Genomic DNA, 26,522 nt, shown 5'->3' on the forward strand with positions numbered 1-26,522 from the left:
ATCTTACTCACACCGAAAAGGTCAGGATTTCTCAGATCAAAAATACGATTTATGAACAGATTTAACATTGAAAAGATTAAATTAAGCAACCTTCAATAAATTTAAGCGTAACTTTCGACAAAATCTTTGTCCTTTTATCGCATCTCCAAAGCAGCTCCAACGCAATTGGGCTACCTGTGTTTGTGGAAGTTAGCATTGCGGGCGCAAGTTGTCTCTCATCGTGCTCTGTTTCACGGGACATCGAGCACGTCTTATTGTTCTCCTACAGCTCATATTTCGCTCCCAGGCTCGGGGCTGACTCTTTTTTGAAGTTTCCTTACACAGGTAAGCGAGTTTTTGTTTGCTGTATATTTTTAAATTCAACACTACGTCCATTCAGGTTAAGACGCTTACAAAGTGAACCTTACCTTTGTGCGCGTTCCAGTGGGCAGGTTTTCAACTGTTTTTGTTTTGTTCATTTCTCAATGGGGTGAGCTAAAACGCTGAGCTGCTTTTATAATTTTTTTTATTCAGGGCATGATCTCTCCTTTTGATGAACATTTATTTTACAGTAAGTCGCTCTCCGATCGAGGTATGTTTCTAGCCAATGTTATTCTTATCGTGATAATCGGATCGAATGAATGAGTCATTTTTTACTTTCCTCGGATGACCCTTGCCCCTGCATTTGCCACGAAAGGTTTTCAACGATCGGGCACGTCACCCTCTCGCCAATACTTATTCCATAAGCAAATCCGATTTGTTTTGATTTTTTCACTGCATAGTTGAGTTGTATTTTTAGAAGTCATGTGAGCAGTCATGACTTAATAGTTTGTATTTGTGTTCGTGGCAAAGAGCGAGGCTGGAAAAATTAAGTGAATTCTAACTTGTTTCATTGTATTGATCTTTGTGTAAGGTGTCAGTTGAAGGTACGTCTAGACAGTAGTTTATTGGGAAATCAGCAAGAGTTACAAAATTTGCTTGCCGTAAACTGTTGCTTTTATTGCAGTAATTTTAATGAAATCTTGTCGTGATGTAATTTTTGATATAAAATAACAAGAACACGTCTTTGAATAATTAATAACCCGACAAACTTCAATTTGTTTTAAACGATATGATTTCTTTGTTTACTAGAAAAGTGGTTTCATAAGCATGGTAATGTTTGGAAAGTGTTGACTAAATTAAATTTTGGGTTGAATGAACGCTGGGCTAATTTTTTTTGTTCCAAAAAAAAAAATTCAGTTTTATTTTTATGAAATAAGTACATGCACATAAAAGTGAAGGGAACTTCAGAAACTTTGATGATCGCAATTGTCTCCAGATATTTTAATGAGCCATGTGTATACAAGATCAAAGAAATTTACATTTTACCTTAGAAACACCCTGTACAGATTGCTTGAAACTGAGTCATATCTCTCTACAGAATCACATTTCCCACTTCTTTTCTCATTGTTTTGCAAAAGAGATATAAAAAATTTATCAGTGTCTCTATCAAGTCAGAGAGAAACTGGTGAAAGTTTGGGTAAATTCAATAAAGCTGTGGAAACATCATCTACACCAGCTTGCATAATTTGTGCCCCCTTACAGCCTTTCTTGTTCTTCCAAACTTTCACTCCTGTTTCTATCACTTGAGAGAACACAGAATTTTTTCATGTCTTACATATTAGATTTGAGAAGTTAACTTGCTGTCAGTGTATACATTTGCAATAAGGCTGCTTAAGCACCCATTGTCTGATTATGACAAAGAAGTATAAGAAGGAACAGCTGGTGTTCAAATCTTAAATTCTGGATGTTTTCATTTTTGTTTTGGATAATTTATGAGAAAACACTCTTTGAACAGTTCAGGATGTTGAATCTTAAAAGAGGGACTAGAATGTCATGTACATCCCTCTTTTATTCCTATGTCCACTGCGCATGGATATCCAATATTTAGTTACTCCATAGCTATATCCAGCCTACATGTACAGTGTACACCAGTCCAGTTATTTGAGATGCATTTATTTATTTTTTTAGGTTAAATTCACATAAATTATTTAATACTCAAACAAGGACCAAGAAATCCACTGAATTACCATCAACAAAATGTTACGAGTTCATGCTCCACGCTTCAAGAAAGTTATTCAACAGCAGTTTACTGTAAGCAGTGGAATATGGTCCACATGCCGTTACATCCATGAGGGAAATAAGTTTAACCAGGGCCAGAAACCCGAGCCACGGAGGAGTGAGATCAAGAAACTGCTGGTCGCAAATCGTGGTGAAATAGCGATCCGAGTTTTTCGAGCAGCTACTGAAGCTGGGATAACAACGGTCGCTATTTACTCTGAACAGGATGCCAATATGATGCACAGACAGAAAGCTGATGAAGCGTACCTCATCGGCAAGGGTATGCCACCAGTCGCTGCTTATTTAAATATTCCAGAGATCATAAAAATAGCAAAGGTAAGTGATGGGTCAGAATGATGCCATAAGGCTGAATGAAAATGCAATACTTTTTTTTTTCGTAAAACAATAATTGAAAGGAGTTTTCAATTTTTAACTCTTGGACATGCAATCCAAACTTAATTTAAAACAGCCCATTATATGCAAGAGTAGGGTCCCCCAGCCTCAGGAGTGGGGAATAGATGTTGAGAAGAAGGCTTAGTATGTTGCTCTCTTCAGTGTTTGTTTGAGGGTAAGGTGCCCTGTAGTTGTTTCTAACTTCAGTAACCTTTATTGGGCTGTTTCATTTGTCAAATATGTGGCATTTGCTTGAAGTTAGACATGGAATATTGACCTGAAAATTGAAAGAAATATTTACTAGTATTAGGTGTAACTCTTTTCCAGTGAGAACTGTTTTGACCCGATAGCTTTCATGAATTATCCAAATCCATGTCTTTTCACTCCTGTATTATTTTTTTCATGTTCGCATAGCCTAGTATGTACCTGTAGTTTAAAGTGAACGAAAACCTTAAGTTTCTAGCAAAGTTTGTATCATGAAAAATTGTCCAGAGTGACAAGTCAATCAAATCCTAGAATTCAGCATTCTGGACTGCTGGGATGATTATGAGAAAAAAAGGAAATATATGCAGTCATCCTCAATGACCCTGGTATTCAAACCAAGATCACTTATTTTGGAAAGCAGGAGGGCAACTGGTTTCCTCAGGCGAACAAAACTATTTGAACTGAACTTCTTTATAAGAAAAAATTCGCCTCTAGATGGTCAAACCAGGCAGGCAAAACCATTCTCTCAGCCAGTCAATTTGCCCAGTGCCCGGCCCTTAATGAAACCCCAGCTTGAGGCCACTGCACCACATACATGGTGGAACTATACTTATTGTGAATGATGATTTAATTAAAATGTGTTTTTGTCACATCATCTAGGAAACCGGTGCTGATGCCATTCACCCAGGCTATGGATTCCTCTCTGAAAGAGCGAACTTTGCTGAAGCTTGTGTCAAGAATGGTCTTATTTTCATTGGTCCATCCCCGGGAATTGTTAAAATGATGGGTGACAAAGTGGAGGCACGCAGAGTGGCAGTAGAGGCTGGTGTACCTGTGGTTCCTGGCACAGAGAATCCAATCAGAAGTGCTGCAGAAGCTAAAGCCTTCTGTGAAGAGCATGGGCTACCAGTCATCACTAAAGCAGCTTATGGAGGAGGTGGGCGTGGTATGAGAGTTATCCATAGGATGGAAGATGTCGAAGAATTCTTCAATTTAGCCAGCAATGAGGCACATGCTGCTTTTGGAGATGGTTCTATGTTTATTGAAAAGTTTGTTGGTGAGTGTACATATTCCATTGATGCTTTGGGTCAGATAGTTTTTCTACTCCGCCTTTGGGTTGGGTTCTTGGGCTCGATACTTTACATGCGTTCTCATGGTTACTCTCTCCACCCAGATGTATTACATAGGTATGGACCAATTAACTGCTTCGGATTTAATTTTGTGATGGACTAACATCTCATCCAGGGGGAAGTAGAAAATACTCGTAGTTGCTTAATGCTGAAACTGGGATTTAAGTTCTGGCAGTATCAGCCACTTGGCTCAGTTGTTCTTTCCAATGTTGCAGGGTGCACAACAAAAGCAAATTTCAGATTTGTCCTTGGGGCAAGCTATAGCATGATGTACATGGAAGACTCTGAAAGCCATTCTTACTAGCACGCCAAAATTTTACTTTTATAGCAGAGATGCAATTTAAAGAAATTTAAATCCAGGAGATTGCCAATTTTTACCTTCTCGACCCTAAAAAAAAAGCTCTTAAAAGTAGAGCTCCTTCGATTCAGCCACAAAAATGCGTCAAAGATTCCAATAATTTCGCCCCCCGAAAGGCCAAAAATCAGCCTAAATGAGTCCTTTCCTTTGAATCCAAGAGAATTGGTGAGCAGTATGGGCGAACAGTAGATCTGTTAGAACTGTAGGTCAGTATCTGGGAGACTCCCGGATAATCCAGGAGAGTTGGCATAGATGCCATGTCCTTCTTTGATTTTCTTCAAAAATTTTCTCAGGAATCTTCACTAGCCTGCCAGACAGATGAAAGACAGAATCCACTAACCTAACTGCAAAATACACCAAGTTTTGCTCTGGGCTGTCAGCTTATTGTCAGGAAAAAGCCGTCCTATTACCATCATTTATTATAATTATTATAAAATACTTAGACAGTATATTTTTTTATGGATTGCAACTTCTTCCAAGGACTTTATTGAATCAAACATAGTTAACTTGTGTTTTGAGCACATCACTGACAACATTTTCACTCACTCAAAATTTTGACAAACTATACTTCAGACCAACCACGACACATTGAAGTCCAAGTGATGGGTGATGCCTACAAGAATGTGGTTCACCTCTATGAAAGGGATTGCTCAGTTCAGAGACGCCACCAGAAGATCGTAGAGATTGCGCCAGCTCCAGATTTAGCTCCTGAAATCAGAGACAAAATGACAAGGGATGCTATTGCTTTATGTAAGGCTGTAGGTTATGAGAATGCAGGGACAGTGGAGTTCTTATTGGACCCACAAGGCAATCACTATTTTATGGAGGTTAATGCTCGACTTCAAGTGGAACATACAGTGACGGAAGAGATAACAGGGTGAGCCAGTTACTCCTGATGTTTAACTTACATGTATGTGTGGGCAGGGGTGCAAAACAGACCACTTTTCCATTTTTCAAGCTTGCCCTTTGGGATATACTGACAAGAAAAATAAGTACAGTTGGTGTAGTAAGTTAATTAGTTCTAAGTACAAGTCATTACATGTAGTTAATTTATTTAACTGTCAATTATCATTGAAGTATTAAATAATCATCAAAGAGAGAGCACCAATTTACAAATACATAAACAAGTCGAAATAAGCGATAAGAACAGACATTGCGGTGTTATCAGTATTCCATTTTTCAAGCTGATTATGAAAATATTCTGTGAGTCCTGTTTATGAAGTTGACTAAATTTGCATATTAAATGGTAAATTACATTAGAAGACTTCTAAAACCAACTAATGTGCAAATTATCCATGCAAAGTGAGAATTTATGTAATGTAATTTCTTTCCATGCATTTAATTTGCAAATTTAGTTGGATCTACCTTTTGGTTAAATTTGGAAAGGACAACATTGATTATTGTATAAATTTTGGCTGTTTCCAACAATTAAAAACTAACTTTTAAGCAAACATGAGTGAAACTAACTGCAAGCAAACTGTGCAGTTGGCATTCAGCAAGATATCCCTAAAGGATAATTATTAATAATGTTCATTATTACAATGTGACTAAATTAATTCTTTCTTGAAATATCACTCAAACTTTGTTGACTCACAGTGTCGACTTGGTGAGGGCGCAGATTGGTGTTGCAGAGGGAAAATCCTTGGAAGAAATTGGACTTCGTCAAGAGGATATCAAAGTTACCGGCTCATCTATTCAAGCTCGTATCACAACAGAAGATCCTGCTAATGACTTCACACCAGATACCGGCAGAATTGAGGTACGTAACTGTAGCAGGCTGTTTGAGTATCACAAGTTTGTTTACTCATACCATGGACATTAGAGAGTATGACTGCGGGAGCAGTGTTTTAACATTTGCTTTAGAGTTCTAAACACATGTTTCGTTTGTTTCCTTGCTGTTGTAGGTTTTCCGCACTGGTGAAGGAATGGGGATTCGTCTGGATGGGAATTCCATGTTCCCTGGTGCTGTGGTCTCTCCTCACTATGACTCCTTGTTGACAAAAGTTATAAGTCATGGTGCAAATCACAGAGACGCTGCTACCAAGCTGCTCCGAGCACTGCGCGAGTTTAGAATAAGAGGTGTCAAGGTATGATTCAAGTTAAGTCCAGTGTACGTTGTGTAAATATCGAAGGAAAGTACAATTGCTTTTCAATAACTGGCAAATTGCTGTAACATAGAAAGCACGGGCTAAAATTTTGAGGGACAGATAATGTCCTTTCACAAGTGGTATTTTTTTCTAGCTCAGTCAGAGAATGAAACGCTTATATAAATGAGAAAATCATCATTCTGAACAAATCAAGGGGTGCATAGAAAAAGCCTTAAGTGACCCTTGATGTCAAGTCAAATTCTCCCTTTTTGTACAAGGAAGCGAAAGGCAATTTGCTAGGAGAATCTTGCAGTCTATCAGATGTCACTTGAGAGAAGTAGTGTCAAAGTTTCTTGCTTAGGAATGGAACATTATTAATAATTGCTACCGTCAGCCAGTGCTTCAGTTCATACCATTTGATCCAAGCTCCAAACCCCAACTCTAAACAAACAAATGTAAGAGAAAAATATAAATAAACTACTGTGTGTTTGTCTGCAGACCAATATACCTTTCTTGATGAATCTCCTCAAACAAGAAGATTTTCTAGGAGGAGCTGTCACCACTGATTTTATTCTGAAAAGACCAGACTTGTTCAAGGTGGAGAGAGGACAAAACCGCGCCCAGAAACTGCTTCAATATCTTGGGAATGTCATGGTCAATGGACCTTGTACACCGCTTGCGACTGGACTGAAACCTTCAAAAGATGCGCCCGATGCCCCTGAGGTTAGGGTTTGGATTATATCTTATAAATTAAAAAGAAACAAGATACCGAAGCAGAGTCAATGTTTTTAGCGATCACAAGCTTTCGACGCTCTCACAGCGTCTTTCTCAAGTAAATATGGCGGGTCAGTGTATTTGTCACGTGAGCTTTGGTCGACCGAGTCACGTGCCAAAACATCCCCGTGTAAGGGCGGAAGTTCAAATCCACGGTCTCGATTGAGCGCCGTGACTGGCACAATTTCCAAGGCCTCACGAATTCTCCTTCTGAAGTTATTTTCTTTTCTAGCTATGACAGCCTTACTCTCTTCCATTTCGGTATCTCGTTTGTAATTATGTCTGCTACAAATTCGGTAAACAGTTTCTTTGCTCGAACTTATAGATTGTTTGTGATTGAAAAAAGTTGGCTGGCTTATAGTGTCATTTTCAAAAAAAATTATCACTGAGCAACGCTAAAACATAAACTCTCCGCCTTTATTTTGACACGTGTGCGAACGTAAGATACGTTTACGAAGTAAACGTTTGGCAGTTCAGTAAATGCCATCCACAGTGCCGTTTAACCATCTGACAGACTCCATTTTCGGTATAGATGTATCTCAGTACGAAAATTAATGTAATCTTGCAGTATATCTAAATTACTGTGTACCTTCGGCAAGTCAGTTGATGCTATGATTTCGACCGAGACGGGGTTTCATCTCGCTAGCTTCCCCAACAGTTGACTCATAGTTTTGTTAGATGTAACTGTTACTGACAGCTGCAAGATGACACAAATGTCTGTCGTGAAGGAGAAGACAGTTGGCTGGCTATATTTTCTACTTACTTGTGTCGTTCTAGATCCCCAAAGCATCAAATTCTGGCTCGTGTGGTTTTATGAGACCTAGTGGCCTGCGAGATGTGTTACTGCAGCAAGGTCCTGAAGGTTTTGCCAGCTGTGTTCGTAAGAGCGACAGGCTTCTGCTGACAGACACAACTTTCAGGGATGCCCATCAGTCACTGCTGGCCACCAGAGTGCGGACTCACGATATGCTGAAGGTCGCGCCCTTTGTGTCGCATTACTTTGCTAATGCGTACAGCTTGGAATGTTGGGGAGGTTAGTGGATATGGAATGACTTGTACATTATATTGCATACGGGCATTACATTCACCATCTTGATGGCCAGAGCTATTTTCTCAGTAAACTTCGTGGAAATAAAACCGTTGAAGTTATCCTTCAGTAGCATGTCTGACTAAATGGACGATTCAGTCAAGGCCAAGCTTTCGCCGATCTACGGCATCGTCACTGAGGGAATCTAAAGAAAATATTCCACCGTACTTGTAATAAAAAGAATCATCCATAAAACCCTTGATTAAGCGCGGATATCCTTAGGGTAAGCCAAATGGCAGTCCCCTATTATATTCTTAAGGCAAAGATTTAAGATTGGAGCGTTTTTGATTGATTGATACGAAACGCTTTCGCTATAATCGCTTCACCTTCGGCAGCTAATTAGTGAACATCCGGGTGACCACGCGTAATTTTCGGGTAAATTCGGAAATTGGTTGGAAACGTTCTGAAATATTGTTTGTATTTCTCATAACACCATGAAATAACCAGTAAATCCATTTACTTCCAGGCGCAACATTTGACGTAGCTCTTCGTTTTCTGTACGAGTGTCCTTGGGAACGTTTGGCACAGCTGCGCGAAGCCGTTCCCAACATTCCTTTCCAGATGCTCCTCAGAGGCGCCAATGCTGTGGGATACACCAGCTACCCTGATAATGTGGTGTTCAAGTTTTGCGAGAAGGCACAACAGAATGGCATGGATATCTTCAGAGTGTTTGACTCTCTGAATTATCTTCCTAACTTACAGGTAATGCAGAGTCTCGTGAAAACGCACGTCGGAGAACCGATGAGAGTGCGCACAGTAGAGTTGAAGAGAACGGAAAAGAGTTGGAGGTTTAACAAGAGCCAGAGGCTTCACTTGAGATCTCCAAAATTAATCAAAACTACGAAGAATTTTTGGTTAATTTTTGGGACAACCACTAAATGGCTTCTTGTCACTTGAAATAGTAACCTCCCACTTGTACATGCAACACTGCAGCTAGCTGTATTGTTTAAATTTTGACTGCCTTTTCTTTTCGTTTCGTTAGCTGGGTATTGAAGCATCCGGTCAGGCTGGTGGAGTCGTCGAAGCTGCCATTTCTTACACCGGAGACGTGTCTAATCCATACAAGACTAAATACAACATTGATTACTACATGAATCTTGCATCAGAACTGGTCAGAGCCGGCACCCATGTGCTCTGTATCAAGGTAAGGCAACAAACTACATCCAGTTTTCTTCATGACAGTAGGTAGTTTAAGAAAACCACATCAGCAACGCAAACGGAACCTTGCTAAACAGAAGGTTTCATGAGCAATACAACGGAATGGCTGTGCACGTGCGTTATAATTCTTGCTACATTTCTTTGCCGTCCTCCACAAAACAACAGGGACCTTAAGCAACGACGATGGCGACCCCGAGGACAACGCCTAGTAAAATTGAAGTTATATCTGATTTTACCTTCGAGTTTGGCAAGGTCTGTTCAGTGCGAACTTTGGTCTCGGAATTTGGTCAAGCTAAATATGTAATACCAGCATTCAATTCCAAATGGAATTTAAAAAAATTAGCCGCTGTCGTTCGCGTTCTCTAAAATACGCAGAACTTAGTCATTTCACGTTGTTGTTTTGCAGAGGACGGCTAAAAAATGTACAAAGATTTATAACGCACGTGCACAGCTATTGTTCTACTCATTAAAAGTTTTCTTTGGTGGCGTTCTCGTTGTCGTTGTCGTCGTGGTTTGCTAAGTTCTGTAGTTTTGAAAGCAAACGTGGTCACTTCTGTTGTAAGCATACAACTCGTATTATAGTGAGCTTTGCCAGAGTCTTTTGATAACCACACAATAAAGACTAAATAAATGACAACTTAATGGCTTGACTGATGTGTTCTTTATTGCAGGACATGGCTGGTGTGTTGAAACCCAGTGCTGCTACGCTATTAATTGGTTCTCTTCGGGCCCAGTTCCCCAAGATGCCTATTCACGTGCATACCCATGATACCGCTGGAGCAGGCGTGGCCTCCATGCTGGCCGCGGCGGAGGCTGGGGCAGATGTGGTGGACGTTGCTGTCGATTCCCTGTCTGGTATGACGTCACAGCCCAGTATGGGCGCTATTGTAGCAGCCTTGCAAAACACAGAGAAGGAAACAGGTTTGTTGGAAGAGATTGCTGTTTAAAGGCGCTTAGTCACGATATTTTGAGTTATTTTGTCCACGTACAGAATTATTAAATTGAAGGCAACCTGAAAATAATAGTATACTAAGATAGAAAAACACTAAAGAGATAATAATAATCCACGAAGGAACAAAGATGGTTAAGGATGGAGAAGATTGACACGGATTACAAACAAAGAACTTGAAGAATTTAGGCTAAACTTTTCAAGATGCGCAACCCTTGACTTAGCTCCTTTAAATTTTGCTGCCAATTTGTAGTTGTTGTTTCATTGTTCCTGAGGGCATAGCCTTTGTCTCTTACATAGCGTCTAAAATGCCCAACAAGGGAAGCAGCAAAGTTTGAAATCCTCTTTATTTTCTTCCGTTTAGGAATTCCAATCGAGCGTGTCCATGAGTACAGCGAGTACTGGGAACGAGCACGTCAGCTGTACGCGCCATTTGAGAGCACTGTGACAATGAAGACTGGTAATGCTGACGTGTATGAGAATGAGATCCCAGGCGGACAGTATACCAACCTACACTTCCAGGCCTACTCGCTTGGCCTGGCCGATCAGTTTTCTGAAGTTAAGAAGAAGTACGCTATGGCCAATGACCTGCTGGGCGATGTCGTCAAGGTAAGAACGTACCTTCCCCTCCCCCTCCCCCCCCCCCCCTCCTCTCTCTCTGACGTTTTGACCATGTTGATCGCATGGAGTGTTTTCACATGACGGCAGCCATATTAGTGTCCCAAAACAGTGAAACAGCGGCCAATGTGGTGTCCCTAGCCTGTGAACAGGCTCCGACTGGAAGGGACTGACCGCGGCCGGAAGGGCCGAGAAGAAACTGGCCAAGGGTGAAGTGGCCGAGAGGGGAGGTGGAGTTTTGGGTGGGGGGTATCTCTTCGCCCCCAACTAGTACTTACTAGAGAGCATGTTCAGTCAGACTATGATGTCCGAAACCAATCCTATGGGAGTTGAACTCTTTACCTATGAAACTCTTTCTTTTTTTCCAATAAATTTGCATGGCTGCTTGCCACATGAGTGAAAACGCGCCATCCAGAAATTAACAGTACTTTCTTTCCTTAGGTGACTCCAACCTCTAAAGTGGTGGGTGATTTGGCGCAGTTTATGGTACAGAACAAGCTGGATGACCGTGACGTGCTCATGAAGGCTGAGGAACTGGACTTCCCTTCATCTGTAGTCGAGTTCATGCAAGGCTACTTGGGACAACCCCACGGAGGCTTTCCAGAACCGCTTAGAACCAAGGTCAGTGAAGTAATGTGGGTTAAGGGTGCGCTTCATTTAGAGCGTTCAAGATTGTGACTTATCGCAGATCACAGACTCATCGCGAAAAACGAATATTTGCCATATAAACCCCGTATACAGTTCGCGCTTAAAAGACTAGGAACTCACAGCCCCTTTAGAATGGCGAATAACCTGTTTTAGATTTCCTTGTCGAGACTCAAGAACGTACCACAACATTCAAGCCACACTTTAGCTGGAAGAACAAAGTGTAAAACAGGACTTTGTACTTGATTAAGATTTTTCTGCGTTATTCAAAATTGCTTGTTCAAATCGGACGGAAAATCAAAACAGTGCGGATAGTCTGTTGGTTTCCTTGCCAGCGCTTTTGTCCAAGAAAAATAAAACGTTCGTTGTAGGTTTGCACTTCATTAGCTGGACACACGAAGCACGAAGGAAATAAACGGTTGTAACATGTCTTTCACCTTAAAGATGTTGACGATGGTCGCGCATTTACTTGTTGTTTCCTATCTGGTTACATTTAACATTACACTTCTCACTTCTCTTCTAATGTCTTTCTTTAAAAGCGCGTAGGCAAGGGAATTTGCAGCGACATTTATCAACGGGAACAGTAAAACAACGTCTACCAAAATCAACGGACAGATTTGGCAGAAAGAGAAATAATTTTCGACGAAATAGCCGAGAACAAACGCGAGTACGACCACTCCGATAACTGCCGCCGAATACGTCTCGGGGCTCCGTCGGACCACGCCCGGGCTGTCCTCGGAAATGTGCCGATTATATTGCAAGAAGGGTTGAGATTGCAAGAAGGGTTGAGATCTCTTTCTTATGCCGTCGAACAATCACTAGCATGTCAAGAGTCGTTGTGGTCAGTAACACAGCAGGTAAAATTTCAAGCGCGCACTTAATGATGATTTCAAATGCGACGACGGAGGTCGAAGCAGCAAAATGTAGGATTAGAATCGTGTATAAAATCCACAGAACGGCTGGGAAGACCCACGCCACGGCTATCAATCGCATAGTTCGCCCGGGCGTCATGTAAGTGATGTACTTGAGAGGCATGGCAATGGCGACGTCGCGATCCGTTGTCATAGCACATAGATTCATAGCCGAAGCGTGTACAAAAAAAATCAACCACGTCGAAATAATGTGTTTGTTTTGCGCCGTGTATGAAAACCACTTTTTCTTGCAAGTGAACAAAATTGGAAATAAGAACAACCCGATGCAGAGATCAGCCACGGAAAGCGACATGACAAACCAGTTGGCCGTAGTTCGAAGTCGTCTTCTCGTGGTGATTAGCCAGATCACGAGTCCATTGCATGCCACGGCTAAAGTGGTCGGGAACCAGCCTATGATCCAGAACCATCTGTGCATTCTCTGTGCTATACTGCTGCCTTTCGGTCTTAGACAACTTCAAAAATGATCCAGAAAGCGACGGTCAAAATTTCTCAGTTCTTTCTTATTTGCACATGCAGACAATAGAGCCTGCGCCAGTTCTGTTTTCAGTGAAAACGTTACTCGGTTTTTGTTTTTCTCCAAGTGTCGACACACCTGCTCAATTTCACTTAATTCGACCTATTCCAGCCAGTCTTTTCACTTAATATAGCTGTAGTACTTTCCTATCGACCTCTCGTCTATAGAATAATTTCGTTATTTATGTCACTCTGTGAGAGATCTGAATATCAGCAGCCACTTGAGTTTTGAGCAACACAACTTTCTGACTCTTTGAATAGGTTTCGAATCGCAAGCACTTGCTCTTTTTGAACGTGCTGTCACTTTGTTTATACAAGCGCGAGAGATTTGTTCCATAACACTACCCACCTGCGTTTAACTGTGTCAGAGCTGGCATTTCGACCATTGAGTTTTCTGCTTTTCGCGGGATAAAGGTAAACGACGCGTTAAAGTTTATTTTTTATGGCTGAAATAAATTACCCTAACACTAGGGCTTTGTCGATTGGCTTCTCTTTCGGATTAAAATTATTTCTATTTTCGCTTAGTGGACAACGAAAAGTGTAAAGCACTAAAGACATTTTATTTTCTTATGAAGACCGCTTTGAAATGTGTTCTTTTTTAATATTCTTCATTGAATAAAATCATCCCAGCTTATTGTACTTAGTTACAAGTTGAACAAGTCTTATTCGTTTATCACCTCCAATTAAGGTTGGCGTATACCTTTGGCATGGAAACAACAAAACTGTGTCTGCGAATTTTTTAGTTTGAACTGAATATTTTTTTCGCTTTGACTTGTACCTTTCAAAAGGTGATTCGGAAGCTTGCATTTAAGATCATAAAAAAAGAATTGACAATTCACTTTATTTCAAAATCCTCGATATAGTTTGATAGCCAGTTCTATAATTTGATATAGGGTTTAGGCATCTACAGTTTTAGACTGTTCACAGCCCTCTATTTTCTCGTATTTTTATTCGATCGTTGATCGCGAGAGAACTGAACGCCAGCGCAAAACGGGAAACTTCACATCGGAGGAGGTGGCTCGCTTCGCTCCTTCCCCCTCCCCCTCCCCCTCCCCCCTCCCCCCGGCGTGCTTCGCGCTCGCTTCGGTCGCTTTTTCTTTCGCGTGCGTTGAAAAATAGAGATGCTGTGAACAGTATACAGTTTAAACCGGACGCCCCACATCGCTTGAGCGCGAGACACTTCTAAAGCTATACGCTAACCGTTAAACTTTCCTCTCTATCGTGATCGATGAAACTAATTCTTTTATTTCTCCAGACCTCTCAGGGCTCGTTACTCTAGCCTATATTTATATTTATTTTATCCTATACCCCTCTAGTGAACCCGTTCTCACACGCTCCTATACTGCTGTTCAGTGCAGATAGCTAACAAAAACCACTATGTTTTCTTTCGCTTGTTTGTTCGCTTTTAGAAAGAGCGATATTTTAAACCTCGTTAGCTGAAAAGACTGGCCGAAGCGAGCGATCAAACGAAAATTTTTCAAGGTGTACTAATTACAAAGAAGACTTTAAAAAGTGTACTTACTCAAATTCATCTTTCGCCGTAATTCATGTTTCCTCGTATATCAAGTGGTTTAAATTATAAAAGTGATAGGATTACAGTTTAGGCCCCATCTACGCTGCGCCGGAGAAATGTGAAAACCCCAGCTTTATTAATTTCTACGGTCAGGCCTGCATTCCACACTAGTCCGTCACGAAAACGGCGCTTTTCGAAAACGCTCTTGAGACCGGAGGAATTTGAAAACACCGGCTTTTCGTTAGTTTCGTGTGGACAGATAACATTTTGAAATGGGAGCTTCTCGATAACCATGTGACTTTCCTGCCCGAGGTCTCCTCAAACACAAATGCGAAATTACCGGTGACTGTGCATTTCCAAATTTCTACGGCGTAGTGTGGACGTAAAAACATTGATACGTTTTCAGAGTGAAAACGCCGTTTTCAAATTCGTCCCGCGTAGTGAGGACGGGGGCCTTATGCCTCAACGCCTCTCGATTCTGTGGATATTTATCATGTTCGCTTTATCTTACTTTACCAGATGTTAAAGGGCCGTCCAACCATTGATGGCAGACCAGGTGAATCCTTGGAACCACTTGACTTTGATGCACTGAAAGCGAAACTACAGGAAGATTTTGGTAAGATCAAAAACTTTAGTATTTATTTACTATGTGCTTTGGTCAGGTCTGGCGCTAAGTAGACAAATCTCTACTTTTCTTTTGTTATTCCTTGTACTGTGAATCGTGGGATAAAGGAAACTTGAAAATTCGGAACGGAAATTTTTCTTGTTGGTCCCCGAATTTCATCTAGAGGGTTCATCTTATTTACGTTTGGTGTAAATTGTCTGTTCTCGGAAAAAGGCTGCTATGAAACTTCAGTTGGAACCGTCACTTTTGTGCCGTTCATTTTGCTTCAACTTTTTTCTGTTCTTTGTTGACAATTTTCTTAGTAATCCATCACTAAATATCGATTGTCGTAGTTAGTTCTTGCGAGTGAGTGAGTGAGTGAGAACTTTATTAAAGTGTCAAAAAACCTTATAGCTTGGGAATAAAAACACCATACTAATTAGGGGACACTGCTAAAAAACTATACTTTGCGTAGCAGATCGCCAAAAATACCGTGACAGTGGAATGGTACTTGCCCCCTCCCCCACTCATCACCAACACAATTACTTGCAAGCTTTATACCAGATCTCCTCAACAAGTTGTTCAACGATACGATTACACCCGCTAGTCTTGAATTGGAATCGAATGGAATCGTATCGTTTTGGACTCCGGCATCGTTAGATAGTAGCTCGGCAAACTTTAATGGTTATCTTGGTTTCACAGGTGAGGGTGCCATCCGAGATGAAGACGTCCTTAGCGCTGCTTTGTACCCCAAAGTATTCAATGATTACATGATGTTCCGGGACGAGTTTGGTCCAGTCGATGGGCTGCCCACCAGGCTCTTCTTCACTGGCCCTGAGATTGGCGAGGAGTTCCAGGTGGCCATCGAGCCTGGTAAAGTGTTGAACATTAAAGTTTTGGCAATCAGTAATTTGCACCCCAATGGACAAAGAGAAGTTTTCTGTGAGATGAACGGACAGCTGAGGACGGTGATGGTGGAGGATAAGTCTGTCACTAAGGTATTTGGTTTTATGAACGCTTTATAATTTATTAACATATAGAGCGGTTTCAACTGGTGTCGTAAAACCAAAACCAAAGTAGTTACTCTAGCCAATCACAAAGGACACAGACAATCCAATGAACCAATCAAAGCTTGAAGCAGATACATGTAGCAGCGCGGGAAAACTTGTGCGAGCGCGTCACGTTTGGTTTTGGTTTTACCTTTGACTGGATGAAAAAGTGGCGCGAGTTTTTTGAGCCAAACGTTTTGCGCAGTGATGCAAAACTAATTACTTTTCAACGCTTAAGTGAAAACCGCTGTGTACTGAATATTTGGCTTACTTTCTCGTACGCAGTATGTGTTTCAAAATTATCTCAGCATTGACTCCTGTTCTTAAATTCCACAGACACTCGCGCGACATCCCAAAGCAGACAAGTCGGTCAAAGGCTCGGTGGGAGCTCCCATGCCGGGGAAAGTTGTCGGCATCCGGGTCAAGGAGAAGGAGGTCGTGAAGAAGGGCTCCCCACTGGTCGTGCTTAGCGCCATGAAGATGGAGACCAACGTGAGTGCTCCCATCGACGGCACTGTCAATAAAATCTCCGTCAAATTGAACCAGACCTTAGAAGCAGGAGACCTGTTGGTGGACATCGAACCTCTTAGTTGATTCCAGTGTATATCGCTCTCGTAGGCCGATCGCAGTCATTCGGCTCATCTTCGGAGAGCTTCGGAGTTTGTGGTGATTTGCCGCTAGAAAGAAAAGCCAAGCTGCATTTGCAGAATCGTTGGATGTGTATTCTAATGTAGATTCACTTAGTAGCATTTAAGCAGTTGGGGAATATATTTAGAGAGCGTTAAGAAGTTTTTGAAAGGCTAAAGTATGTGCCTTTTGAAAAACTAGTTATCAAAATTTCTTTTAATTAAGGTACCCAAACTCTCTGTTTTTCACTCAAAAGTATCTTTCTGAATTTTCACCTAATATATGAAACCGAGGTTTTGGGCTGTTAATTAAATTATTATTTAAGTTCGTTTAATACACTGCCAAAACTCATGAAATGAAATGAACATCCAAGCCGATTTCACCGAATTTTATTTTGAAATATTTTCTCAAGAATAATTATACATCTATTAGCTTCGTAAGAGAATATCTCTTGCTAAAGAGAAAACGAAAAACCATGGGGGCAAACTCACAGAGTTCGTAGCTGCAATAAGAAACGAATAATTTATGGGGCTTATATTAACGATGTCCCAGATTGCAGGACAGCTACTTTCCACGTAAGAGGTAAACGTAGAGATAAAAAAGCGAGTAATATCCACTAGACAATAGCACTTGAGATTCAGTTATTTTTTGAAGAAGTAAACATGTAAATTGAATTTGTAATGAAACATCACCGGTAACTTAGGAAATAAAACATCTTGATAATTCTCTGGCTTGCCTTATATCATATAGCCGTTACCTTCCCATATCTTGTCAAAATAGTAGCTGAGAATTTGAAATAACTTTCCACAAAGCTCCAGTCCAATAGAGTGACTGTTACTGAAATAAACGGTTAGGTTGAGCTGTGTCATCTTGCCGCACCTCAACAGCAAAGCAAAACAAACAAACAAACGTCACGATTATAACAAAATCTCAGACAGGAACAATGCTATCTTTCCATCGCGCCCAGCTCGCGCTCTGCACTGTTGGACTTAATCGAAGAAACAAAGCGAGAGATCAGGGCCTTAGCTAAGCTCGATTTCCGCCGCTCTCTCGCGTTCGGACTGAGGCAATGTCCATGGTGAAATTCTCTTCCTATAGGTATTTAGCAGCTTTTTTTTTTACTTTCCTCTTCGAATAAGAAAGTACAGAAACGATTAAAATGACTGAGACAAGTGCCTCGGTTTCCCTCACTAGCTACGGCCCTGGAGACAGATATTCCTGATCAGCAAGCCTTGCCAAGGCGTTCTAGAATTTTGACAATTTAATAACATTATTTCTAGACCTATTTTGGTAAAGGAGGATGCATGGAAATGGAGGAGATTACAGTGGTGGTGTTCACAGAAATGATCATAACTAACCAGTAAGAACGATTACAGAGGAAGAAACACATAACGAGCCAATCACAACAACCTCCTTCCCAGGTCTCTTCTTCCCGCGCCCTTGAAACACCGTCTTTCTTTCTCTTTGTTCTTTTTGCACTGGTAAATTACAGAAATGGTATAATGAGTCTAAATTCTGTCCGAATCCAGTTATAAAACAGTAAAATTACATTTGGCCGATTTCTTTTTGCCTAGCGTAACGCAACTCCGGCTTGCGCGTGGAGAAGTACAGCGTTGCGTGACCAATCTACTGAGAAGTGGGAGTCTGGTGCCAAGTATCGCTCGTACGCATACAATTTGACTGACCAAAATTGGCGGTGCAATGCTGTGACAGGTGATGGTGCAATCTTCATTTCAGCGGAATCGTGAGCATCACTAACTAGATTCTATACAGTTCAATTTTCGGTACTTGAAAGACGTAGAAGTAAAATGAGCGGTAGAAGAAGTCAGCAAAGTGCCGCTAGCGCGAAAAATTCGCAAAAGGTAAGCTCAAGCCCGTGCTCAAGTTCCTGAACAGGCCTTTCGTTAAGGTTAAATTAATACAAATCGAGCTCTTTTTAAGCTTAGAAGTAATGTTGTAGCTCACAAGTGTAATTGAATCAATCTAGGTTTATTAGGCCAGTGAGTGCAAATTTGATGGAGAAGCTGAGGACATGGTTGGTAAATTTCCTTAGTTACCCCCGGGGGGCAGGGGGGAGGGGGGAGGGGGGGCGTGGATAGGGTAGGGGTTGTTAGGCCCTAGTCTAGAATAGGGCTGCAAAATCAGGCTGATATTGGTCTAGAAATAGGTAAGGGCTTCAGTGTCCCAGTGGCACATCCCCACCCAAAGATTCATGGCGTATTCACCCCCAGGGGTCACCAGCTGCAGGGGTCAGGTTGTTAGGGGCTGGGTAGGGTGCAGGCCACACCATTACCCAACCAGTGGGCCAATGAGTGGAAGTTGTTTGTAAACTACATTACACCATACTGTGTGTACAACATGTTCCTTAAAAAAACAGAAATTAGTTCTTTTCACTAAGAGGAATTTAGTTCTTATCTCAACAGATCTAGGGACACAAAAATATAAGAGCTGAACGTAGGGGCAAAAGTAAGTTGTCCTTACTGACATGATATTCAATTTTGCTCCAAATCAGGCTGAGGTCAGTGGAAAAAGTCACCATGTTGCTGTCAGCTATCAGTAATAATTATAATAATTGTTAAAAAAGTACGGTTCCAGAAAATATCCATACTCCCCCCACAGAAGGGATTGGAATTTCCTGGGAGATGGGGGCTCTGTAAGACCAAAACATTTAAAGAAATGTATGAAGATTAATTGGAATTTCTAGATGGGTTGGGGGGTCTCGCAAAAAATCCCAACTGTGAGGGAGGTAACCATGAATATTTATATCAATGTCTTGCAGAGCAACCACAATATTCAGCTGTCCAAAGCTCTTTCTTACATTCTACGGCATGGTGCAGCTAAGGAAGGACTACAAATGACGCAAGGTAATTACAGAAAGAAAAAAACTAATTTATTATAGCAAATATGATTGCAATCTTACATTTCAGTGAGTACATGCCAAATAAAGGTACTTACATTTTTTGCATAGGTTTCATTTTTGTGGATGACCTTTTAAGACTACGACAGTTCCAAAGATATTCAGAGGATGACGTCAAAAAAGTTGTAGCTGAGAATGATAAGAAACGCTTTGCTCTGAGAAATGATCCAGCAACAGACAGGCTTCAAATCAGAGCAAATCAAGGACACACTATGGAGGTCAGTATGTTAATATTATACGTCATTTATTTTTTTGGTACCAATCATAACTTAAGCACTCACTGATTGGTTACCTTAGTTACCTGTCTAGTTGCATACATAAGTTCATCCAGTGTGATCATCTGGGCGAGAGTGGTTCTGAACATGTCGAAGTTACAGTGACCTTCGTTTTGACAAGGTAAATTAACCTGAGCAGAAATCATCTTCAGAGTCAAGTCAAACTGTTTTTCAGTTAAAGGTGTTAAACATGTCTTGTCCATTGAAACTGATGTATGTGGGACTTGTGTAAAGTTTGTCAACAGTCGTGAATAATTTGGTATGTACAATGTCCTTGGACAGGTATACACAATGTAATGGGTGTGCAATAAGATTTTTTATTCATTATCCCTTTTGAACAACATGCTCAGTAAATCTCAGTAAATCTCTCGGTTGAAATTCAACCCCAAATGAAAATTCCAGTTCTGATTGCGGGAAAAGACAGCTGTTTACTCAGGCAGGTTAATAATTTATCTGGTTCTACATTATAGCACCCTGATTATTTGTTGCTATCAATAATACATTATTGTGAGTCGTACATATTCACATGTACTACATGAACATGTAGGTAGACGATCTTGAGTTGGAACCCATTACAGACCATTCTGAAGCACCCACTGTCGTACATGGCACCTATCGCAACTGTTGGGAACCGATAAAAACTCAGGTAGGTACTGCATCACATACATGTAGATTACTTTTTAATTACAATTGAAAGCTCAGAGTATCAGCACTGATGTTCCATTGTGTATGAAACTGTGAATACCAGCAGTATCAACATTGTTTAATTTGGCTCTTTTCTGCTTAGGGCTTGTCACGAATGAGCAGAAATCACATCCATTTTGCACCTGGAGAGCCTGGAGAAGAAGGTGTCATCAGTGGTCAGTTTAGAAGTTACCCTTTTATGTTATCTAGAACATCTCGGAGTGCAAAGAAAACCAATTGTCTAATATATACTATAATGTACTAGCCTGAAAGGTCATTCTCAATTACCCTAAAAATAATTTCCCCTCTCTCAGCACTTCTGAAATTGGATTTTCCTCCAAAAAATTTTCCCAAGACACTTTCCTCACCCTTTGGGCAAGTGAAGGACAGAATTTACTATCCTGACTGCAAAATCCACTAGCCCTTTTAAAAGGATATAAGATCCCCGGTGGTACTCTGTAGGAGATAGGCATGTTATGCTGGATCACTGAAAACCTTATCCTATACTAGACCATGATCTCAGACTAGCTATTCTCCATTCTGATTTCTATGCACTATCCCAGACTAAACTACCTGAAAACCATACCCTTCACAGCAGCACATACCCATACAGCTTATATATGGGTCAGAGTAACCCCGCCACAGGATAGGACCTGACCTTCTCTGTATGTTGCATGCCCAGTTTCAAAAGCACAAAGTGACTGGTGATTACATGCTACAGAACTGTAGGTACCATGCCCTTGATGGGAATCAATTTGCTAGTCCATCATGGGTCACCCTGAGCTTTGTGATGCAGATGCTTTTTTTTCTCGACCCTAGGAATGCGATCAAGCTGTGAAGTTGTGGTGTTTATTGATCTCAAAAAGGCCCTTAGTGGTAAGTAACTTAAAATATGACCTTTTTCAAATACAGGTTTCATTTTGATTATTTACAGATCCCCCATAACAGTACTACAGTATTTTGTCAAATGAAATCTACCTCTTTTTGTGTTGGGGCTGCCTGACATGCCACCATGCCAACATAACCTGGTTATTATTAGTTTTCAGAATTTTATGCAGTTGCTTTATAGTAAAGTGGCTCTTCCATAGCTAGAAAACTCTGTGGTTTTTCTTTCTGCCCAGATGGCTTCAAGTTTTACAGATCATCCAACAACGTGATCCTCTACCCTGGAAATGAACAAGGTTTTCTCCCACCTAAATATTTTGAAAGAGTTGTACAGATTAGACCCAGTGAGTACAACAGTGTTTTCACAATCATATGTTTTGATGCATGACAGTAAAAGCACTGTGACAGTCTGTCTCATTTTGTAAATATCATCTTGACTGCTATACTTTTAGTATGTGGTAGGGTCCAGGAAGGCTTGAACCCTGGCGTCCCCCAGATTACAAGACTTAGTAGTATCCTATGCCTTTTGTCTCTCAACAAATTCTTTCTGAGCTAGTTCATGTTGCTGATATGATTATTGGTTGTTCGTTTCAGGGAAAGAATTGCTTTTTCCTACCACCTGATCATAGTTACCAACCAACAGAGGTGATAGGAGTGACCAAATTATTTTAATTCAAAACTAAAATGATTATTATTCAGTTATGAACTGTCCTACCTGTTAGTAGCGTATACACTGCTAGTAAAAATAATTTAACTTGTAAATTACTACCACAGTAACAATATTCAGTTATTATTGTCATGGTAACCATGCAATGTAAATTATGCCGTAGACTTTCTCATTTTAATGGTCACAGTGTGTGACAAGACATTCCCTCTTGACTGTACTGGTGTTTGTTCTCTGATGAATTTACAATTATATTATATGTATAAGAATGAACGTAGTTCATAAATTAGTTAGTTCAAAAACTTATGCGGACCAAATATCAATACAAGGCAGTAGTTGGTATCCCTGTGTCAGCAAAATTTTGTTTCCATAGAAACTCTCTCAGATATGAAGTGCCATCACTGCAACTTTCTGAACAAGTGAAGACAACTAATGTACCCCAGTCCACACTCTCCTTGATGCTGTCCACTTGTAAGTAGTTGAGCAGCTGGGGCATAACCTACATGTAAGCAATAAAAAATTATTATTATAAAAAATAAATAATTCGTAATGTATACTATTGATAATAACTAAGAAATAAATAAGCCAAAAGCCACCATAAATTGGGTGAAAGCTTGAGATCAAATAGATGCTATTTTAATATTATAATATCAAAATACAATGTTAGCGTCACTTATGTATTTCGTATAAAAGAACATTTTTTACACCATTCAGAAATGTGCTCTATGTGACCCATGGCACAACCCTGTTCACTATTTTACGAGACAGTTTTAGCTTCTACCTATAGTAACATGTAGTCGTATCTAAATGGTCAGAGGCCCACTGTTAATCCTCCAGACCACAATTTAGATTGATTTTAAAAATAAAAAGTTACTTTTAAGACTGCCTGCACTTGTTTTGATGAGCATTTTAATCTTTCGTTAGTGGCATTTGCTGCATCTAACTCACTGTCTCAGGAAGCTTGCCTTGATATTTTACAGTATCACCTTCAAAGCTGACCAACTATTTACTATGCACTAATTTAATTATGGCAGTATTATCATACCCACACATACACAATTTAGGGACAAGCTCTTATTTGAACAAATTTAATTCTTACCTGAAATTCAAACACCCTTTCAGATCCACATTCACATTTTGGAATATCTCCATCATTAGGTTTACCTTCATCAGAAACCCACAGGGGCTCACCATTTTGGTGATAGCGCAAAACCTAATAAAATAAACAGTTGAACTTTCAACTTATTTTTACATATATTACTTTTATATCTATTACTTTTATCCATATATAGAAGGCATGTAGATGTCCAAATTGGATTCAAACCTTTAAATTGCTTGTAAAAATCTAGTATAAATTCATTTGGCAAAATCTTTTGATTAGTTTGTTTCATTTGACACTGAGCTGAGGTAGATATCAATTGATACATTAAACTGTAAACTTGCTGCCTGAGTGTCGAAGGTGTACATTTACATTCTTAATTTAATAATATATAGTTCTCAATCAGTCAATTATTGCAAATAAGTTCCCCTACAGGGTCACGGGTTTCAATAAGGCCAGGCACTATGCAAATTGAAGACGATCTGACCATCTAGAAGAAGATGATTTCATCATCTAGAAGAAAGTTTTTCTACACAAGAAGATTAGTTCAAAAAGTTTTGCCAACCTGTGAAAACCAGTTGCCTTAGTGATAAAAACATTGATGAAACCCCTACAGGGTGTGGGGGGCTAATATGTCCATGTTCTCTTTTCATCTGCTCACTAGGAAACAAACCTGTTTTGGCTCTCTTGCAACTCTCTTCTTGAATTTTCTAAACTGTTTGTCAGCAAGTAAAGCTTCCTTTCCAAGCGTAGCCAGAGATTCTAGTTCTTTGTCATTATCTGAGTCACCAAGAAGTTCTTTCGATTTCACAAACTGTTTGTATTCATCTATTCTCTCCTTTTCACTCTTATTGCAAGCAGCACTGTCATCTGATTCTGTCTCAATCACTAGCTCATATTCTGGAAAAAGGACTTTGCTTTTTTTCTTGCATGTGGTAGCCCCTGGGAAGTCAAAATAAAATTATTATCATTAATTTCATTTACCACTGTACATTTATAAAATAGCCACCAAAAATGTGCTGATTGGTTTAAAATCGTGTTTCTAATAAGCAATTAGATTATGAGCTCGAGATTTCTATCGTGTGATAGTTGACTCGGGCTGCGCCCTCGTCAACTATCACGCATAGAAATTGAGAGCGAATAATCTAATTGTTTTAGTATAAATCTACTAGTTGTTCAAAACTTTATCTAAATCCTCTTCACAGACACTTCAAAAATGCCAAGAAGCAGCCATGATTTTGTTAACAAGGGCACACTGCCACGCTCCTCACTGTCTATCACAGAATAGATAGTAAATTTATACTAAAACTTGATAGAAAAAGAACTAGCATGAGTTGTTGCTATAATGATGGTGCAAGCAACGAGAATTTATTTTTCCATTTTGATGATCAAAGTAAACAAGTTGTTTTTCTTTTTTCGTCGCAGTATTTTCCGACAGAAATAGATAACATATTCTCTGAGTTTCTACTGAGTTATAGAAAAATTGGTTGGAGGTGTGCAGCCTGCTTCCCAAAACCAATACACTATCTAAGACCAAAATCTGTGATTTTCTCTACCCTATAATGACCCAAGCAAAAATTTCGATACCCTATTTAAGACCTGACCATTAAATCAATACTGTGTTTTGGACCTGCCTTACAGTATAACTAGTTCCCTAGTTTATACCAATGTTAATGGCATTGGGAAGGGCTTTTGTTGATGGTCTTATTGATAATGATGAAAAAGTAGCTTCTTCTATTTAAAAAACATATCCAATTCAAGACTAGAGTGCAAAAACTGGCTTAAATCAGTACCCCATTCTGACCAAAGCGAGTAGCCCCCCCCCACCCCCACCCCCCCGCTTCAGGCATTTTCCAGTGTTAATAATTTTTGCTATATTTTATGGCCATGAAATGACAGGATAAGCTTTATAGCACTACAGATTATTTCATAGTGTTATGTTTACAGTCACCTTCTACCAGTTGATCTTGACCGCCCTCTGCACACAATTTCGTGCACAAGTTTTTGTGCCCTGATTTCCAGTCCACCGTCTGATGTTCACGGCAACAATACTGAGCAATGTGACATTTCGAACACTTCTTGTCTCCTTTGCAGCCGCACACATCGCACAAACTTGTCCAAGCCTTTGGTTTAAACTCATTTGCCACGGATTCTAACGAGAGTTCGTTGATCTCATCTAGCTCTGGAGGGGGATGATAGCTGTAGAACTTATTATCGCGTTTTAACTGGTTTCTCAGAACAAGGAAGCAATCGCTGCGGTTTTTGGAGTGGCATTTTCCATCTTTGCAGCAAAATACGAAAATCGTTCGATGAAAACTTCGGTCGTCGGCCAACGGAGCGTACACTTGCAACAGTAAGATCATAGGTTTTTGGCAGATCTTACAGAGCAAGCGCCTAGAATCAGGCAGATCTTGTACGTTTAGCCACGCTGGTTTTCCACCGATTTTACTCGGAAAGAAGGCGCTGGTCATTTGAAGTCTACGAACTGCATCATTGCCTATTTCTTCAGCAAAACCTAATTCTACTTCTTTGGCCGCCATGTTGGTTCACGCTCTTCTGCTGTCATGGGTAACTGCAGGCTCACTTCAAGACCTCGTTCCCAGTTCCCAAGGAGACTCCGACTTCGAAAATCGGAGGGTTCGAAACAGTAAATACCAGTATAGAACACCTAGCTTTTCATGAGAGAAGCAAAATAATGATTCGAATAATAGAGAGGTCCGTAAAAAATTGGAATTCCACTATACTACTCTGCCTGAACAAAGGAATCAGAACCAGATTGCTTGCTTAAACATTTTATAGGTATTACACCGGCTATTAATGATTAATATCGTACAAGCAAGCATTTGAGGGCTAATTAATTTATTACTGCACTGGCGTACCCTTTTTAAAATGATGTCCGAAAGAGAAACTGTACATGGTTCGTCCACTCCTACCAGTGGTGTGAACGGGGCGCGGGAGGGGGTGGGGGGAGGGCGGTGGAAGCTAGGAACGCAAAGGGAAAGGTTTAAGAAATCGTGTTCCTTAAGTTTTTGCATGACTTTTGCATTGATCATTGATGAATGTGATTTACTTAAAATGACAAAAGGTTCACTGCAACAGCACTAAGGGTTCACTTGGATTCGCTACAGGGGCCGATCTAGCGGGAGGTTACAGGGGTGCCCACCTCCCCTCCCCCCCTCGAGATGACATGCGGCTTTCTAATAAACTTGTATTCTGCAAAAGAATCCATGTGGTTTATTGGTGTTACACCACTCCGTAGTGGTGCACCCACTCCTAAG

The 26,522-nt window shown here is 40.4% G+C and overlaps 3 protein-coding genes across 7 annotated transcripts; 2 read left to right on the forward strand and 1 right to left on the reverse strand.

Annotated features, from left to right (window-relative positions):
* Positions 1–233: 233 nt before the first annotated feature.
* LOC145484122 (pyruvate carboxylase, mitochondrial-like) lies at positions 234–17,447 on the forward strand. Of its 3 annotated transcripts, XM_081462747.1 has the most exons (17): positions 234–324; positions 514–571; positions 1,990–2,415; positions 3,337–3,733; positions 4,738–5,041; positions 5,761–5,923; positions 6,069–6,251; positions 6,750–6,974; positions 7,803–8,058; positions 8,579–8,814; positions 9,095–9,256; positions 9,942–10,191; positions 10,584–10,828; positions 11,279–11,458; positions 14,960–15,056; positions 15,747–16,042; positions 16,430–17,447. In XM_081462747.1, exons 3-17 carry the CDS (start codon positions 2,059–2,061, stop codon positions 16,685–16,687), a joined length of 3,609 nt encoding a protein of 1,202 aa, XP_081318873.1. In that variant the 5' UTR covers positions 234–324; positions 514–571; positions 1,990–2,058; the 3' UTR covers positions 16,688–17,447. The 3 variants fall into 3 exon arrangements, with proteins under 3 accessions (XP_081318873.1, XP_081318872.1, XP_081318874.1); XM_081462746.1 differs by lacking the exon at positions 234–324 and having other exon boundaries at positions 359–571; XM_081462748.1 differs by lacking the exons at positions 234–324; positions 514–571 and adding an exon at positions 584–905.
* An 83-nt stretch (positions 17,448–17,530) lies between these two features.
* Positions 17,531–22,161, forward strand: LOC145484129 (tRNA 2'-phosphotransferase 1-like). Of its 3 annotated transcripts, none has more exons than XM_081462759.1 (7): positions 17,531–19,584; positions 19,689–19,855; positions 20,460–20,558; positions 20,700–20,772; positions 21,416–21,472; positions 21,718–21,825; positions 22,076–22,161. In XM_081462759.1, exons 1-7 carry the CDS (start codon positions 19,425–19,427, stop codon positions 22,102–22,104), a joined length of 693 nt encoding a protein of 230 aa, XP_081318885.1. In that variant the 5' UTR covers positions 17,531–19,424; the 3' UTR covers positions 22,105–22,161. The 3 variants fall into 3 exon arrangements, with proteins under 3 accessions (XP_081318885.1, XP_081318886.1, XP_081318884.1); XM_081462760.1 differs by lacking the exon at positions 22,076–22,161 and having other exon boundaries at positions 17,531–18,582; positions 19,500–19,584; positions 21,718–21,871; XM_081462758.1 differs by lacking the exon at positions 22,076–22,161 and having other exon boundaries at positions 21,718–21,871.
* Positions 21,886–25,976, reverse strand: LOC145484126 (uS5 assembly chaperone PDCD2-like). Its single transcript, XM_081462754.1, has 4 exons — positions 25,196–25,976; positions 23,918–24,186; positions 23,245–23,358; positions 21,886–22,644 (listed from the first exon to the last, which is right to left on the reverse strand). The coding sequence occupies exons 1-4, from the start codon at positions 25,782–25,784 to the stop codon at positions 22,465–22,467; spliced, it is 1,152 nt and encodes a 383-aa protein (XP_081318880.1). The 5' UTR covers positions 25,785–25,976; the 3' UTR covers positions 21,886–22,464.
* Between the last annotated feature and the right edge of the window lie 546 nt (positions 25,977–26,522).

The sequence above is a fragment of the Orbicella franksi genome, chromosome 4 (assembly GCF_964199315.1).
Source record: "Orbicella franksi chromosome 4, jaOrbFran1.1, whole genome shotgun sequence".
Taxonomy (NCBI): domain Eukaryota; kingdom Metazoa; phylum Cnidaria; class Anthozoa; order Scleractinia; family Merulinidae; genus Orbicella; species Orbicella franksi.

What these genes read in the sequence shown, in the direction of transcription:
- LOC145484129 (XM_081462758.1), top strand. Translation starts at nt 19,425, where the DNA reads ATGGGTTGGGGGGTCTCGCAAAAAATCCCAACTGTGAGGGAGGTAACC. An exon ending in AGAAGAAGGTGTCATCAGTG is followed by an intron (nt 20,773 to 21,415) that starts GTCAGTTTAGAA and finishes TCTCGACCCTAG; the next exon opens with GAATGCGATCAAGCTGTGAA. An exon ending in TCTCAAAAAGGCCCTTAGTG is followed by an intron (nt 21,473 to 21,717) that starts GTAAGTAACTTA and finishes CTTTCTGCCCAG; the next exon opens with ATGGCTTCAAGTTTTACAGA.
- LOC145484122 (XM_081462747.1), top strand. Translation starts at nt 2,059, where the DNA reads ATGTTACGAGTTCATGCTCCACGCTTCAAGAAAGTTATTCAACAGCAG. An exon ending in GTTTATTGAAAAGTTTGTTG is followed by an intron (nt 3,734 to 4,737) that starts GTGAGTGTACAT and finishes ACTATACTTCAG; the next exon opens with ACCAACCACGACACATTGAA. An exon ending in CAGATACCGGCAGAATTGAG is followed by an intron (nt 5,924 to 6,068) that starts GTACGTAACTGT and finishes TTGCTGTTGTAG; the next exon opens with GTTTTCCGCACTGGTGAAGG.
- LOC145484126 (XM_081462754.1), bottom strand. Translation starts at nt 25,784, where the DNA reads ATGGCGGCCAAAGAAGTAGAATTAGGTTTTGCTGAAGAAATAGGCAAT. An exon ending in TCAAGATCAACTGGTAGAAG is followed by an intron (nt 24,187 to 25,195) that starts GTGACTGTAAAC and finishes TTGACTTCCCAG; the next exon opens with GGGCTACCACATGCAAGAAA. An exon ending in TTGCAAGAGAGCCAAAACAG is followed by an intron (nt 23,359 to 23,917) that starts GTTTGTTTCCTA and finishes TTATTTTATTAG; the next exon opens with GTTTTGCGCTATCACCAAAA.